The 18,262-nt window shown below is 37.7% G+C and overlaps 1 protein-coding gene across 3 annotated transcripts in view; it reads right to left on the bottom strand.

Annotated features, from left to right (window-relative positions):
* LOC114653083 (dual specificity calcium/calmodulin-dependent 3',5'-cyclic nucleotide phosphodiesterase 1C-like) overlaps positions 1-18,262 on the bottom strand; it is a 930,233-nt gene that overhangs the window by 619,710 nt on the left and 292,261 nt on the right. For all 3 annotated transcript variants that reach the window (XM_051929365.1, XM_051929364.1, XM_051929366.1), the window contains exon 2: positions 17,708-17,758. In XM_051929365.1, the coding sequence (XP_051785325.1) occupies positions 17,708-17,758 (51 nt within the window). The remainder of the gene's footprint in view (positions 1-17,707; positions 17,759-18,262) is intronic.

Here is an 18,262-nt window from a genome sequence, read left to right as displayed (position 1 = left end):
TTTCTATTTAAGTAAAAGTAATATCTTTGTGAAATGGAGGTTGGGTAAATTTAATAATAATAATTTTTGAGAAATAACCTAGCTGTTCTTTAATTTACATCTTCATAGTATTGCAGCTGTTTTTTTATATTTTTGATGGTGTTTTCATTAATTGATTGTTCTGTCCTTTACTGTTTACTTTTGAGTACAAATATAGAGGGATCATATGTAAACATATGTAACTTGATAATATATGTTTAATTAACTGTGTTGAGATTTTTTAATATTTTTATCTTTAATTTTATTATTATTATTATTATTATTATTAATAATAATAATAATAATAATAATATTATTCCTTTGTATTACACTTCTCAGACTTAGAGGTATTAACGAAATCTTAATTTAATAAATTTGTGGGATTTATGGGCACACCAGTACCTGTTTTCAATTCAGTACCCTTTAAATAGGGGAGGGGGTCCGTTAACCAGACTTGTAGGTGCTTGGCCTGAGAAGTGCTTTGAAAACTTTTTACCTTTGCTAAGGTTTAATAGTATATATCACTTCTTCAGAGTATGTTTTAATATTTTTAAAGAGATGTCTGGCCCTGATGAAGGGATGAGTCCCAAAGCACGTTGGCCCAATTGGCTATGATGTGAATATTCACCAACAGAAGTTTGATTCTTTGACTTTTTTGGTTATCTTGACCCTCTGTATTTTGTTACTTATAAAATGTTATCCATGGTCATTTACCTGCCCTTCTTACTGTTGAAAAATTGTTTTAAATGTTGGAAGCATGTATGCTCAATTTATAATGTTGGAAACCGTAGTGCTCCTGTAATAATGTTATTTTATTTGTATTTAAGTAAAGATAATGTCTTTGTAAAATGGAGGTTGGGTAAATTTAATAATAATAATTTTATAATAATATTTTTGAGAAATTACCTAGCTGTTCTTTAATTTGTATCTTCCTAGTATTGCAGTTGGTTTTGTATAGTGTTGATGGTCTTTTACTTAATAAATACTTTTCAAACCATTTACAGGAGACTGCTGTGCATTGTATTCACTTTGTGCTAGTGTTTCAGGGTTTATGTGTAGAGTTTCGCCAAAATGTGCTATCATTTCAGAAATTGTTTGTAAGCAATCAGAAAAAACTGCCAGTACCAGCATTACACTATAAAACAATTTGGAATTTAAGTTTAAAATATTGTTATAGTCCTTTGGGTTCTGGAATTAAGTAATTAGAGTTTTGTTTTAAGTAATTAGAGATTTGTTTATTGTTTTCTGTTTAAGTGTTTTTCTTTTAGTTTTCCTTTGGTTTATTTTGTTAATTGGTTTCTAATTAGTTTCTTTATTTATTGATTAAATGTTTATAATTTTTTTCTTCTTATTTTAGGATTTGATTATTTTTTTCTGTTAAATGTTTAGTTATTCCTTATTAATTTGGAATATCAAGGTTATTAATGTCTTTTGACATTTGTGTGTTAGTCATTGAGGGTGGCCCTTAAGACTTAATTGTAGCAGTATTTAATGGTAACCTGTCTACTGTACAGTTTAATTTGTACTGCAGCACTGAGCAATCATAAAGTGATCACTTCTAATAAAAAGTGACTTTTTAATTCCCTTGACTAGAATAAATGATCTGTGATTTTTGCTATTACAATTAATGTTTTGTAACTGTCTATAAGTAAATGTGGCAAGTGAGGCATTAATCAATAAAACATCATCAGGAATTCTGAAAGCATTATTAAAAAGTCAACACACACAATTATTTAATGTACTGTAATTGTTATTTTAACATGTAGCATATGCAAGTGAGAAGAAACTGATCCTAGAAATCATGCTAACAGTTAATACTGATAAACTGATAAAATACCTTCTCTATAACTGAATAGCATGCATCTGCTTTCTTTTATCATTTCATTAAAATATAGCACACACAGAAAATAGGTGGATACATTAACCAAGATAGTGCTGGAAATGGTCAAGCCATTTAGGAGACTACAGTTTTTGATGTACTTTTTAAAAGATGTTTGCAATATTTTTCAAAAGATCAAAATTCCAACAATCATTTTCCTTAACCTGCTTATTCTGTTACACAGTTATGTTGAACAACGGGACTGCAAAGTAGTGTGGGAAATGTGAGGCACTGATGCTAACCCAATCTACCCTGAGCCTTGACATGGTGACTGAGCGCAGCAACTCTGTGCAAAAACTTTATTTTGTCTAATTGGGTCACCATATGTGTAGATGGAGGAATAAGCTGACCAGTAAATCAAAATATTGCCTTGTTAATGCCCTGTGGCACATACTTAGTCACCTACAACCGGCAACAGTTTAAAGACGAAAGCCTAAGCAGTACAAGGAGGGAGAATGAGAACGATCAGAAGGAAAAGTACTGAAATTGTGTAACATTAAAGCAAAAGTAGGAGACCAAGTGAGAGCAGTACAGATGAAAAGAAGCAGTTGTCGGGCTGCTATAGGAAGCATAGCACATGGTACTCTAAGAGGTGTCCACACTGACTTGTTGGGTTGGAGACTTGTTGGGACTTAGATACACATACGCACACAGATTGAGCAGGCAGTGCAGATTGGGTAGTGACAGATCCTCTGAAGTATCCAGGGCGTGGTATGAGAGCATTTGGGAAGACGGATAGCCAGCTTGGTGCATGTCAGCTAGGGCCAATGCTGGCAGATGCGCCTGCAGTTGGGAGAAGGTGGTCACAGCTATCAGTGTTGCCTCAAGCTAAGCAAACCCACAAAGGTGAGCTGGGGAGACAGAGAGACAGAAAGTTGCGAGGCACTTGTGGAGAAGCCTAACCCAATGGCTCGGGATCTTTTGAATTTTAAAGTATTTATTCATTTTACTTTAACTTCAGCAAAAGCACTAATTTCTATAATGAATTATTTGTGGATTTTATTTTTTGCACATTTTTTTCCTATAAGGAATCTGGTCAATAAACATGAGCTTTGCACATTTAGAATTTTGAACCTGGATGTTATGTCTCAATTACAGCTGTTCCCAATCTTAAATTTACATAGTACCAGGAGCTCATGTAGACTATTTGGAGTTGGATGAGAGCTTGGATGTTGACCCAAGACATGTTCAAGTTTCCCATCCATAGTACATTACAACATTTGCTGTTGCATCTGATCAGTAGCTAGTCGTGTTTTTATCATTGTTATTAAATACTGTACTAGATAGAAGCTTACACTGACAGGGGATTTTCCATGGGCAATAGATAGAATATAAAAATGAGGAGAACTGGAAAAGGGGACATGTGGGAAGATACCACACAGTCAACATGTTAGAAACTACCTTGGACTTTTGCTCTTTTGAGACTAAAATGGGATGACCCAAGTTAAAATGGGACACTAAAACGAACTCAAGCTGGGTGACCTTACAGCACAGGCAGTTGTCCTTGACTACAGAAGTAACTCCATGAATTAGCCTTAAAGTAAACTTGAAATGAGGTTTAAAGACGTCCTTTTGGCAGGAGTAATTTTGAGTCTACTTAGTTTTGCAAATGCATTTGTAAGTCATTACTCATAACTTGTGAGCAGTAGTCAAGATACAAATGTAAATTGACCAGTGAATCAAAATATTCATATGCGGACTTGGCTCCAGTTTCACCTCCTCGGTCTGGTGAAATGATTGCAGAATTTTCTTTGCAAAGCTGATTTATCTGTCAATTTCACAACCATGCCTACCCTTATCATACATACTAGAAACAGAAAGGTAACTGCATTTCATACATTCAGTGAAAAGTCGATAGACAACAGAAACATTTGAGTAGTAACATAAATATGCTAACTATCAATTTCAATATTAAAATGGCTTAAATTATTGTTATATTATTTTCTACCGAGAAATAGGTTACATATTTTTATGTTATGGGAGGCATGGTGGTGTAGTGATAGGTCTGCTGCCTTTCAACAAGGAGACCAGAATTGGAACCCAGGCTGTTTCCTGCATGGAGTTTGCATGTTCTCCCAGTGTCAACATGGGTTTCCTTTGGGTCCTCGCTGTTCACGTTTCCTCCCACCATGCACTGACAAGCAGATTAGGTGAATTACTGTTGGTAACTTAGCTTTAGCATGTGGGAGTATTCACCCTACAATAGACTGGTGTCCTGTTCAGGTGTTGTTTGTGCCTTGCGACTGATGATTTCTGGGATAGGTCTGGGCTACCCCATGACCCTGTTCCAGAAGAGCAGGTTATGAAAATGGATGGAAGGATGTTTATGTTAAATTTTATGTTATACTAATAATTGAAGACTGATGTAATCCTTGCGAGTGAAAGTGCTGAGAGTTTTGTGTTCTGAGGTGTGAATTAATTAAAAGACTAATTTTGCTCCTAAAATCTTTGTCTTTTGGTTGCCACTAAGCAGCTGACTGGAATTTTTTAAAGCTTATTTTTCCCTTGAGAAGATTTTTTTTTATGTTTTATTTTTCACCCTCACCGATCAAAAGTAGCTGAGTATTTAGAGATGTGTTTGGAAAACATACTTGCACTTGCTCTTGTTATTTGTATTCATAACCAGCATCAGTGAGGAGAGGCAGTAAGCAGTAGCTGAAACCAGGAAATGTGTAAATAACCAGTGTTGTAGTGTCAAATAGTTAAAAGTAACAGAGATTACTCAGTGGGGAAAAAGGTGAAGGCCTATAAAATAACTGCATAGGGCACCATATAACTCTCACAGTTAAGCGTTAACGCTAGTAGAAAGTGAAGGCTCACACATTCATAAGTAAAGAAGCATTCGTTTTAGGTATAGGTAGGCGGCTGACTTCAAAGTTGTTAAGAAAGGGGCTCCGCAGTGTTTAGATATTCATTTAGTGAGGAAACACCGAGCAGGCACAAGTGGCTGTAGAACAAGTCAAGAGAATTAGGAAATGACTACTAGCTGTTTTTCAGTAAGCACGTTTTCTTAGTAAGAAGGAAGAAGCGTGTAAAGTGTTTACTGTATAGAATAGTTCTTAATAGTCAGGAAAGCAAAGCAATTCAGAGGCCGACTGCATAAGTGTTCATTAATAAGAAGGAATACAAATGGTGTGAGTGGAGAGCTTCTAAGTAAGGAATAAGAGGGGTGCAAAGTTAGAACAGACAGAGAAAAGTAAAGTTAACCTTAAAAAAAGAAAAACAGCAGGCAGTTGAGGGGGAGAATTTTATATGAACTTAAGGGGCCAAAAGGAGTAAAATAACTAGTATTTTAATCAAATTTTTAGTTTAATCATTTAAATATCATTTTAAAAAAGTTGAGCTGTTTTAGTAGCCCCAAAGCCAAATTTTAATTATGTGAGCGGTGTAATACAAGTCCTTTTGGATTTTGGATTTTTTGGAGGATGGCTTGGAAGAGGCAAGTATTCCTTAAAGGCTATATCTAGAGGAGATGCACCTCAATCCAGCAACTCAAGCTCACGGTCGCTGAAAAGTAGGAGGAATTCACTGGCCTTCATTGTAGTAGAGAATGGACAAACCTGGCACTGCCATAAGTATCAAAAACAAGGGAGTCGGAGTTGAATGTAGTACAAGTATGATATTATAGCAATAACAGAAACATGGCTAAATAACAAACATTGGGATGAGTATAACAGAGGGCTGCACATTTTTAGGAAGGATAAACAGATCATAAGAGGAAGTGGGGTTGCTGTTTGTCAAACTGAATTTAAAAGCAAACCTTCTTCAGTTTAGCAATATTAAAAAGGCAGGGGAATATTACAGTCATGGGAAACTTTAACTGCCCAAATGTTAATGGTGCTTACCATGCAATAGCAGAGCACAAGAGCAGAAGTTTGGATGTAAATAGTGACTGTTTTTAACACAGTATAATTCTTTAATAATAATTCTTTGCATTTATATTGCACTTTTCTCACTACTCAAAGAGCTCAGCAGTTGCAGGTTAAGGGCCTTGCTCAAGGGCCCAACAGAGCAGAGTTCCTATTGACATTTACGGGATTCGAACCCACAACCTTCCGATTGCCAGTGCAGATCCATAGCCTCAGAGCCACCACTCTGCCAGTATGTTAAATACTCAATACAGGTGGAGGCCTATCCAGGTTTAGTATTTTGTAACTGGGATGGAATTAAGGATGGACAGGTAATTGAACCACTAGGGTCAAGTGACAATCTTATATATATACGTCTATGTGTGGAAGTGTGTGCGTGTCTGTCTGTCCGGGACGGAAGTGCGAGGCAGCCCGGAAGTACGAGGCTAGAGCATGAAACTCAAAGAGCCAGCAAGGTGGCCCCAAGTGAACAAGTCACAAGAAGAAAGAAGTATGAGCCTACAGCATGAAGCTGAAAGAAAGCGATTCCAGGAAAGACAAATGAGAGAGAAACTCACTTAGCTGCTGATAGACAAGGGGGGTGAGCACGTCCACAAAATGAAACCGGCAACTATGCATTTCAATTTTTTTTCTGACGATTTCAATAGTTCCTAGGAGCTCAAGCTTTTAACAGCACGGGCTTACACAGCTAGTAATATATAATATGATTCTCAGTGTTTTTGAGTAGTGAGGAAGTAAAGACCAAAACTGTTAAATTTAACTTTGATAGGGCAAATTCAGAGCAGATACAGTATAGTCTACAGAGGAGGGACTGTGATAAGCTTTTGAGTTTGGAGATAGTCAAGGCACAGTAGAACAGGTTTGAAAATGTTTTACATATACTGAAGGGCAGGCACATACCAAAATTTGGAATTAGTAGGAAATTAAACTCTCGCAAAGACAAAAACAACTGTATGAGGTGTTTAAGACTAATAACTGATTTGATTTGGATAGGAATTTAACTAACAACCTGGGGATTTTGCAGGTGATATCAAGCTTTGCAGATTGGAAAATAATTTAGAATCTGTTAAATCATTACAGAGGGACTTGAACAGCCTACAGACTTGGGCAAATTTGTGGCAGACGAAATTTAATGTAAGTAAATGTAAAGAATTACACGTGGAAGTAAAGATTTTAGGTTTGAACTCACAGAAGGAGGTCTAAAAATTCAAAATACACCTTACAAGAAAGATTTAGAAGTCATAATGGACTCAACACTATCAACTGCTAGGCAGTGTTCAGAAGCCATTAAAAAGGCAAACAGAATGTTAGGTTATATAGCACGATGTGTGGAGTACAAGTCGAAGAAAGTTATGCCCAAGCTTTATAACATACTGGTTCGCCCTCATTTGGAATACTGTGCACAGCTTTGCTCTCCAAGCTACATAAAGGAGATAGTCTCTCTTCACTGGACTTTTTATAGCATTGGAGTCTCTTCTTCAAGACTGCAGGTGAGGAGTTATGAGGAAAGAGCTAAGCCTTTTCAGTTAATGCAAAAGGAGATTAACAGGAGACATGATTTAAGTGTTTAAAAATTATGAAGGAAATTAGTATAGCGGATTGAGACAGTTGCTTTAAAATTACTTCAGGAAGAACATGGGGACACAGTTGTGTTAAGGATAAATTGCTTGCAAACATTAGGAGGTTTTTCTTCTCACAGAAAACCACAGACAAATGGAATAGGTTTCCAAGACGTGTGGTAGACAGTAGAACTTTAGGGACCTTCAAAACTAGACTTGATGTTACTTTGGAAGAATTAAGTCGCTAGGAGTGGGCTGGGCTGGATGGCTTGTTCTCATCTAGCCCACTACCGGTCCGCAGCCGTCTGACAGCCGGGCCGCGAGAGAACTGCCGGCAACGGCGACTCACTCAGACTTTTCAGAACGCTTGGTGGGCGGGGCTTTGCAGCGGTGCAGAGAGGAGAGAGACCGAGGTGAGAGACTATTACAACAAAGTATTTTTATGGTCCCGACAGTTTCCCCATATGACATGAGTCTATAGAAATCACGTTACTACGAAGTACATTCAACAGATGCTTTCATTACAACGAAGTGACCTTGAAATGCTTGAACAAATCATCCACAGAGCAGTTAGATCTGTGGTCGCAGCTCAGATGTGCACGTTTGCATAATGATCCCCAAACAGAAACATTGTAAAAAAAAATCTCTTTCTTCGAACTTTCCTCGTACTGTTTTTTTTTTTTTTTTTTGCTGTTTTTGTTGTCTGTGATTTTCATTGATTCCTTTTGCTTATTGCTTGTCAACATTTGAAAAACATCCATTAGAATTTAACTCATTGTCACCCTCCTATAGAAACGGCAGACACGAAAAAAAGATTGCAGTGTTAATGTTTGTGATGTGCAATCTGTTGGATTGGCAAATGTAAAGCATATGTCTTTGTTATATGCAAAAAAAGAAGAAAAATCTCAGATTGCAAACGTATGCAAACTGCTTAATAACTTTAATAATAATAGAAATGTTATGTAAATTGTGTATAAAACTGCCCCCCCCCCCCCCCCCCCCCCCCAACCAACCAAACTCGAACCAAACCGGTCCGTGGAAAATTTTGCATCTAATAAAGTGGTCCTAGCTGTCAAAAAGGTTGGGGACAACTGGTCTAGACTGTTCTAATATTTTGTTTAAGGCTTGCATTCTCCAAACCATTATGTTTTTCTTGTGGAATTAAAAACCCAGTTGTCATGATGATACTTACAGAAACAGTGACAGTTATAGAATACTCAAGATATACTTGTAAACTGGAGTGATAATTTTGAACTGCCAGTTTAGTAATTCCACAGGAGTAAGTCAGATATGTGTACTAATAAAGAATAAAGCAGGTTAGACAAGAGATGATGAAGGAGCCAATTTTTTAAAGATCACTGGTAACATATCCCACAGGAAGATCAAGCACTCTTACCATTTCAAGGATTGCAGTCCTTGGTTCCTTGTTTCTAGCACTTCCCACTTTGTAGATTCTCCTACCTATTTCTCTTTCATATCTAAAATAAAGGCATGGTAACAATTTATGTTATTGTCACTTTCTATTTCTCTCCTTTTTTAAGGGTTTGAAGAGCTCTGCTTCTTTTTTATTCTGTCTTTTGTTGATTGCAATCCCCACTTTCACCAGGCTGCCTATCACAAACTGTATTGAGATTTTTTATTCATTATTATAAAAACATTTTCTTTTTTTATTATTCTAATCATTACTCTTAATGTTTATAGCATAAGAGAATTTTAAACACCAGCAGAATAAAATGGAAACTGGAAAATAGAGTAAAAACATACTAAATCTTTATATTACTTTTAATAGAAAATAATTCCTAGATTTCCCTGAAAAAATATAGATCTCCATCCATCCCACTACAGTATATCCTAACACAGGGGTCTGCTGGAGCCAATCCCAGCCAACACAGGGCAGGAACAAAACCCAGGCAGGGTGCCAGCTCACCACAGGGCACACACACTAGGGACAATTTAGGATTGCCAATACACCTAACCTGCGTGTCTTTGGGAGGAAACCCACGCAGACACAGGGAGGACCCAGGAAGCGAACCCAGGTCTCCTTACTGCAAGGCAGCAGCACTACCACTGCGCCACCCTAAATACAGAACTTCTGAGTAAAATATTATTAAACTCCCTTATTTAAGAAAGTAAAAACCACTTGCATGTATACCACCTGGCATTTGTTTACATTATTTTTATGACTAATTTAATAGTATTCTGTACTGTATATTCGTAACTGACCAATTTAAAAATATTTTGAGAATGTATGTAAAAAATAAAGAGTAATTGTTAACTTTAATTTATTTTCTTCTCCCAAGTTCTTATTTTTTAAAACTGTTACCACATTTCAGTCAGGCAAGTACACATTTTGCTAGTAAAAGTATTGCTATCTGCTGCCATCTAGTGGAATTATAATTAAACAGCTGTTCTTTTGAAAAATACTTGCAGATTGATCTTGATATATTCTTATCATTTACTGTAAAAGACTATGACATTGTCTTAAATAATACTGCACCAGATTCTTTGTCTCCTCTAAAGGATAATCTTTTATATAAAATTCTATTTGCTAAATATACTGGTAGAGAAACAATATTTTCTATCAATTCTATGGAATGCTTAACAAAACTCTACCTGATCTATTATCCGGTCTATCTATCTATTATAAAAAGAAATCCTGTCCCCTGTCCTGATAGTCTACGATACGTGATCTTTCTCGGAAGATAATTGAAAGACCCGCGAGACAAAAGAGACCTGCCACGGTGTGTCTCATGGGAACATAGAACGAGAGTCTTGCAAGACACACCCTACTTACAAGCAATATCAAAAAAAACAAATCAGTAGTGTAAAGGCAGTCATGCAGCACACACAGCTCCAGGGCTCTCAGTGCATATAAAGTGTATAAGGTCAATACGGTAGAAATGAAATGAATAGGGCAGAAATGAAACGTCGACGATTAAACGAAGAATAAAGAAAAGCGCGGAGAAAATAGATTCAAATGCGTTGGACAGAAAAAAGAGCAAAAAAGAATAATCAAGGTGCAAATTCAGAAAATAAAGAAAGTAATTATCAGCCCGGAACAAGTGGAATTGAAAAAAAAGCATGTCCAATCTGGCTCAGAATTAAATGACAGTGAGTAAAAGACAAAGTAGAACATCATAGAGATGTTTACAAACGTTGGCGCTAAACACATGCAGAGCCAGGGGGTATTTTTCATATGTCGCTTAAATCATCTGAGATCAGGTGCCTCATCTTGGATAAGTTAATGCCGGTGACACTCATCCGGGATAGGTCGGTTTTTCAAATGCAGCCGTGTGTTAGATTAGTCTAGCTGGATCTAATCATACGAGACGAGTGAAAAGCCCATATACCCTGTATATTGAGTCTAGAAAACATGATCAGCAAGTCTTTGATAGGCTGTAAGAAAATGACAAAACAATGGGCGCATTTTTTTTTTCACACACGTGGCGCAAGACTTTTTATTCGAAGGACATGAAGAATTTCAAGATTTAATATGCACAAGGGGTAACACTGCAAAAGCAGCCCAGACCAGAAAAGACGGCTGGCAAAAAGTGGCCGACAAATTAAACGCTAAGTAGTGTGCATTGTACTTACTGAATGCAGCGTTTCATTTCCTATGTGTCAGATTAATTATTATTTAATATGTCATAATTCCAGATCAAACGTGAGCACAAGGAGAACATGGGAACAGGTTAAAGTGAAGTACAAGAATATACTTCAAACTGGTAAATATTGGTATATAACTATTTAAAGAATTGTTGACATAAATAATCATATATAATATAAAAAACATTCATTTTAAAGCTAATAAGAAGGCAGACAAGCAAAAAACAGGTGGAGGTCCACTCGGTCCAGACCTAACCCCTGCAGAAGAGTTGTCTCTCCAGCAAAATGCCCATCGCCCTGTTTCTGAGGGCATTCCAGGGGGAAGCTCCTCCTCAGAACCAGTGGCAGGATGTAGTGGTCACTTCATTTCAGGTAAAGGATGGTCATTGCATATATTTGTCCTCCATGTGTTCCATAGGTATGTTCCATATAGCCCTCTTTTTTGTTGGGTCAGTTGCAGGGAATGTCATATCCCTTGAACCTGTGTCTGACCAATGAGATATTGACGAAGGTCAAATATTTGATGAAGACACTGTGTCTGATTATTCATCAGGAGGAGAGGTACATTTTCCAAATAATGTTTGATCAAACACCACTCTGATCAGTCCCATGTGCCCCAATCACATTTGGAAACCCTGGTAATGAGAATGTTAGGCTGATTGAGATTCTTCATGGAACTGTGGGTGCTTTTGCCTGTGTGGCCTACCTGCAATGGCATAAAACGCCTCTTTTGTTGTCTGCCACACTGTCCAGGAAACACTATGAAAACCCAAAGGAAATATTTCAGAGCCAAACAGACTTTACGAATTGCCTGGCAAACTGCACTTTTACTTAGATTTTCCGCATCGCCTACAGTATATAAAAAAGTGCCTGTGTGGTTGTGAGAGCCCGACTTCGCCTAGTTTGACTTCAAATATAAGGTGCTAATAAATCTTTGAGGTACAATATTCCCCCTCGGCTAAAGCGGTATCTTTCGAAAAGAATTTCCTCCAGGAGCAATAAAGGATCTTGTCGATTGCGCAAAACCCTCTCTATATGAAATTCTCTTCGTATAATTTGCGCACCAATATCTATTGATCGCTCATTCATGAACGGCGAAGCCATGACTGGATGACTTCCACGCACCGTCACTGATTATGTGTGTAAACTAATCCTTGTTTACGTAGAACAAACCTGCTCTGAGCAGGTTTGAGGATTAGGATGTGTTGCTATGACAACACTTCCAGCAAGAGTTTTGAAAAACCGACAGATCCAGGATCAGGCCAAATCGTCAACAATTACATCCGGCTAAACGACTAATCTACATACGGAAAATACCCCCCAGGTTAGAGACTATGAAAGCAGGGAAATTAGAAAGGCTCAAAAAAAACAAAACAAAACGGCGCTATACACATGTGGAGAAAGTTAAAGGATATGAAAGTAGGTAAATTAGAAAATATAAAAAAAGAAAGTAAAGATCGCAGTAGCGCAAACAAACAAACTGCCTCATTTAACTATGCACCAGTCTAACTTTGGTTTTGCACAATAATTACTACACTATTGAACCTTAACACTTAATTCTACTTTATTCACATAATTTTACTTATTTATTGTGTTCTACTATACTGTTATCTTTCAATCTATGACTTTTTGTTAATCTAACTGATATTCTTCTAACTTTGCACAGTTTTTGATAAGCGGATCAGGATGCATTTCACTGCATGTTGTCCTGTATAACTATGCATGTGACAAATAAACAATCTTGAGAATTTCAAAAACGGAGTTTACCGAACATGCATTTATTGGTTACTTTGTTCATGTATATATATTTATCCATCCATCCATCCATTTTCCAACCCGCTGAATCCGAACACAGGGTCACGGGGGTCTGCTGGAGCCAATCCCAGCCAACACAGGGCACAAGGCAGGAAACAATCCCGGGCAGGGTGCCAACCCACCGCAGATATATATTTATCTGTCTGCTTATTCAAAAACCTAAATTTACCCCAGGAGTCAAAAACATTCTGTCTAGCCTTTGTACAAAAACCTAGACAAAAGCTGGGGTATCACCTTGGCAAACCCATGTACTTTTGGAACTGTGAGAGGAAAATAGCACGACTTTACAGACAGGAGTCCAATGCAGAACTCTACTTACTTTTTTACTTTGTAAAAAAAAATTATTAAATGCTGATGATGTAGATCGTTTGGTCTGTGCTGAAATTCCAAACAGAGAAACCTATCCTGACCTCATTAAAAAGATTCAGCATATTGGGACTCGCAAGATTTCAAATATTGTTTTTACAGAAGTTCTGAAATAAAAGTGAAACTAATGAAATAGCAACAATTCAAAGAAAAAAAAAATCTTAAAAGTGTGTATCCGGAAAACCAAACACGGGGGTTGGCGAGCGAAGCAAGCAGGGGGCGAAGCCCCCTAGTATTATATAAAAAAGTACTTTAATAGAGTTGTCTGAAACCTTTTGTAAAAGAGACCTAAAAGTTTAGGAAATGACACAACTGTTTACATGCATATTTTTTAACAACTGGAGCATGGATAAGTTAAATGTTCTAGTCTTCAGAGTCACAAGGTGAGCCAGGGGTGTGAATTAAACCAACAAATTTAATGTTTAATGTTCAAATCCTTAGACCCTGTACCACATTGTCATCGATACTATATTTATTACCAGCATCATCCAACTACAGAATGAGGCAGATATTTAAAGTTATAAGCATAAGACACTTGGTATGTAATATAATGCCCATAAGCTATTATATAAGACATTGTAATACAACCTAAACTTAATTCATGCACCTACACCCTGGCCAGATGACACTGTAATCTATTGCCAAAGCTTCTCTCTAAGCCTAAAGTAATACACTTGTAAATGTTGTTGTGTATTTTGTGGGCAGTGTCTGTTTGTGCCTTCCTATGTTGCAGCAATAGTAAAAAACAAGAGTCAGTTTAGATAAGAGATGCCTTTGGATTGCAGTGAAAGAAGCACCTATTTCAGAGGGCAAAATGGAACTAACAGAGGGAGGACCTGTATCAGAATCATAAAATAAAGGCATTGGTGAATAAGGAAAGGGGAGAGGACTTGAACAGCATAAGAGAGAAGGTTGATCAAGGCCGCTTGTGTCTGGAAAAACTACAGCACCTGCAGGATGCCATCAGAAGAATCCAAGTTTCATTTCTGCAAAAGAAAAATCCCTGAAGAGATCATGAATTTCTTTTCTTTTGGAGGTTAATTTGGGAGAGGACTTGGTGGGCCTGAAAGAAGAGATGATGGGTGATCATATCTTTGAGCTGTGAGATATGGTGAGGCATGGTCCTCTGATTTTGGAACATTAACGGATAAAATGTGGTTTGGATGGACATTTAAAGTTTTTTTTTTTTACTTATTAAGGTATTGTATGGGCGGCACGGTGGCGCAGTGGGTAGCGCTGCTGCCTCGCAGTTGGGAGATCTGGGGACCTGGGTTCGCTTCCCGGGTCCTCCCTGCGTGGAGTTTGCATGTTCTCCCCGTGTCTGCGTGGGTTTCCTCCGGGCGCTCCGGTTTCCTCCCACAGTCCAGAGACATGCAGGTTGGGTGGATTGGCGATTCTAAATTGGCCCTAGTGTGTGCTTGGTGTGTGGGTGTGTTTGTGTGTGTCCTGCGGTGGGTTGGCACCCTGCCCAGGATTGTTTCCTGCCTTGTGCCCTGTGTTGGCTGGGATTGGCTCCAGCAGACCCCCGTGACCCTGTGTTCGGATTCAGCGGGTTGGAAAATGGATGGATGGAGGTATTGTATTATTTCTGTTAATGCATTAGAGTTTTTTTTGTTAATTGTTTTGTATTGTAATTTGTGTGTGGGAAGATTTACTGCTGTTGATAGCTGGAATATTGTACTTTATTTTTTCTGTTTTTACAAAAAATTCCTTTCGAATTACTTCTGTTGGTATGTTCTGTATTTGTAACTGTGGCTAGTAGAGAAGTAGTGTTGGTCACGTATGTGTCTGATCATTTTTTTTTTGTTTTCCATTTTATTGCCACTCCGGGAATCAGTAGTGTATGGTATAATCATGCTGGTTCAGGGCAGGAAAGTTAACTTGAGAAAAATTAATCATCATCATCATTATCATTTTCTTCCCAATTTTCCTAGAAAGGGTTACTGTTGCAATCTACAGAAGTTAAAGAGAATTGAACAGAAGCAAACAGAAGACTGCAATATGGAAATTTAGTACGGTGAGCATGGGGGGAAAAACACATGTCTGTTACCAATGAGGGGTTACATACCAAGGGAAACAAATAAGAACTAAATTAGCAAAACCAGAGATGTAAAGTAGAATTTGTGAGTCAAATAATGTTCCCAGAAAATCATACCAAAATATTTTTTTTAAATTTCCCCTAACTTGTTTTGATAGAGACATTGGTTGTAAGATGAATCCAACACATGGATGCCAAAAGCTGTGTGCCACTATCCTATACAGGCAGGTCCTGACGATAAAATATACCAATGTCACATGAGTAGCGATGGGAATGACAACAGTAAGCAATATAACCGTGGCTATGCAGAAACTATCACAAAATAGCAGTGAGCATCTAAAAATAAAACACAAAATGGCATAACCAGAGTAGCAATAAAAATGCAGTATCCCCTTCACATTTGTGAACTTGACAGTCGCAGTTTCTGTTATTTGTGAACTGACTATGAACAGCTAAATGGGAATACTTTTGAAGCATTCTGAAATATTGCAGAAACTTGCACCAACACATAAGCCAAAAATATATAAACAATACTGAAACTCAATTGTATTGCATAAAATCATATAATATACAGTGTTTCTATATTTTGTAGTGTAAATGCATATTACATCTTTTTTTTTGGTTTAAAAAAAAACTAACGCAGTGCAGCATCTATTCGGGGATTTGTCGATTGTAACTGAGTAGGCAAACCTTGTCTGGAGCTGCAGATGTACCAGTCTCTTGCCTATTTTCCTTCACTAAACTGATGCTCCACACACTGTTCCAGGAGCAGAACTCAGTTTTGAGACTCTCCCTCCATAGCTGCCCCATTAGACCCCTGTGATCTGCCTTATCCTTTGTCTGGGCATTTTTACCACTAGTCCTGCTTCATACAGCTCACCTGGGGTCAGTGGCATCTCAATCTTCCACACTATTCCCAGTTCCATGAGCCCAAAGCTCCACTGGTTGTTTCCCACACCCCTGCCCCTCCCCCCATAATAGTGCTACAAATGGTGCTAAATATCCCATTTTCCAGCAATTCCTTTGAAGATCCAAAAAAGTACATTATAAAGTTCTGTGGCATTCGGCTAAGTCAGATGGTGGATCTCCTTTACATCCCGCTCCTGACACTAATGTAGCGCCTGTGCCAAGTGTCAGAATGGATTCTCTTGCTCTTTACATGACTCCTTTAGGTGGCTCACATTCCTTTAAAGGACAAGTATATGTTACAGGCTTGCCGCTTTTATAGGCTCCCTTGCTGCTGCTGATGGAATACCAGCCGAAACAAATGGATGACTCATCCTAGGCTGATGCATCTTGTCAGCACCTTCACAATGTTAAGAATTGTGAATGTTATTTCCAGTACTATAAATCAAAACAATGTTAAATCTCGAGTTCAACACAGATCCACTTACCTAATTATTTACAAATTTTCACATTTGCGGAGGTCTTTTGCCCCTAACCTTCATGAATGTGAAGCAGTTACTGTATCATAAACCATTCAAAATGAATATAAAACAGTTCAGATATGAACATATTGATAAACAGAACACCAAAAATCCAAATTCATCACAGCGATAGAAACATGTTAAACTGGGCTGACCAGTCCTCCCTATTCACAGAAATTTTCTTCCTGGTGAAATACCCAAGCACTCCCAGGCCAGGACAATACAAAGATCCAATCCCTCCTGTGTGTACAGGGTCTGCATATTACTCTTCCCCTAGTCAGGAGGCACACAGAGTTATCCTAACTACTTGTCAAAACCTAATCAACCTGGTTCAGGAAAAGCATTAGTTCTATCCCATATTCCCAAACACCTCAACCAGTCATGGTGAATAAGCCCAACAACACTGTCCAGGAACCTCATTTTGCGTACTCATATTCTTCATGACCAAAGGTGAATATGGGTAAGCACACAAACAGATAAATAAGAATCCTGGGGTACAAACTTAGCTCTCACTTCATTATCACAGTGTAACTAAAATAGCTTTGCGTTCACCAATTCATTTTTCAAAATTATGATCTACGTTCACTTGCAAGCAAAATTCTGAAATACCATAATTCCTCCCCTTGGGATAGCTGCTCACCCTTTACTGGAAGGAATTGTGCCAGTCTTTTCTTGGAGAGAACTGTGCCCTCGGATTTGAAAGTGCTAATTCTCATTTTCAACTGTACCACAGAAAATCCTTTCTGAGAATACTATAAATCACACTCTCACACGTCAAGAGGACAACATCATGTGTAAACAGCAAACGCAGTACTCCGGTTCCTAAACTAGTTACCCTGCAAACCTTGGTTTGTGCCTTGATAACATGTCCTTTTAAACCATAAGCATCACAGGAGCCAAGATATACCGTTGACAGAGTGTAATGCCCATTATGACCCATCTGAACTTACAGTAATATCAAGTTCAAATATAAATCTCACTCTGTGAATACTGGGACCAAATGGCTTGTAGCAGCATAAGCCATAGAACCCACATTCCTGTAACACCTTTCACAAAATACTAAGGTATACAAAATAAATAAGCTTGTGGAAGCCATTATAGTGGGTTTAAATTATAAACTTCATACTTACGGGCAAATCTTGCAAGAGGCCTAGAATTGGTTTCTCCAGTTTCATTTGCAACTAAAACAAGAAAACAAAAAAATCAGTTACACAAAGATCAGATTCTTCATAACGTTCATGTTAAACCTGGTTACATTGTGTGACATAAGTATATTACTGCACTGACTACTATATTTAATATGCTTAAGCATAAATACTGCAGCAGCAGCAAAATAGTTTACTAGATGCTGATATCTTAATGCAGCTTGCTGTACAGTACTTTACATTTTTCATATAGTGTTAGGTGTAGAAATACATTTGTTTCTGTAAAAGTTTTACTTGTTTAAATTCAAAATTACAATGCTATTTTGAAACTAAAGCTTCAACAGGCCAAGTAAACCAGCAGTGAAAACAACAAAATGATACATTTGGAGTTTAGATTTGTATGGCAAAAGTCAACTCTGGTAAAGGAGCGTTGGAATCATCAAATGAAAAGATTCTCTCATCGGATTGGATGGCCAGCACAGACTCCACTATAGAAAAGCCAGCAGCAGGTAGGCTGAGGTCATCAGAACTATGACTTTG

This window comes from Erpetoichthys calabaricus, chromosome 6 (assembly GCF_900747795.2).
Source record: "Erpetoichthys calabaricus chromosome 6, fErpCal1.3, whole genome shotgun sequence".
NCBI classification, from domain to species: Eukaryota; Metazoa; Chordata; class Cladistia; order Polypteriformes; family Polypteridae; genus Erpetoichthys; species Erpetoichthys calabaricus.
Note: the sequence above shows the minus strand (reverse complement) of the source record. Positions and strands in the feature narration are given on the sequence as shown.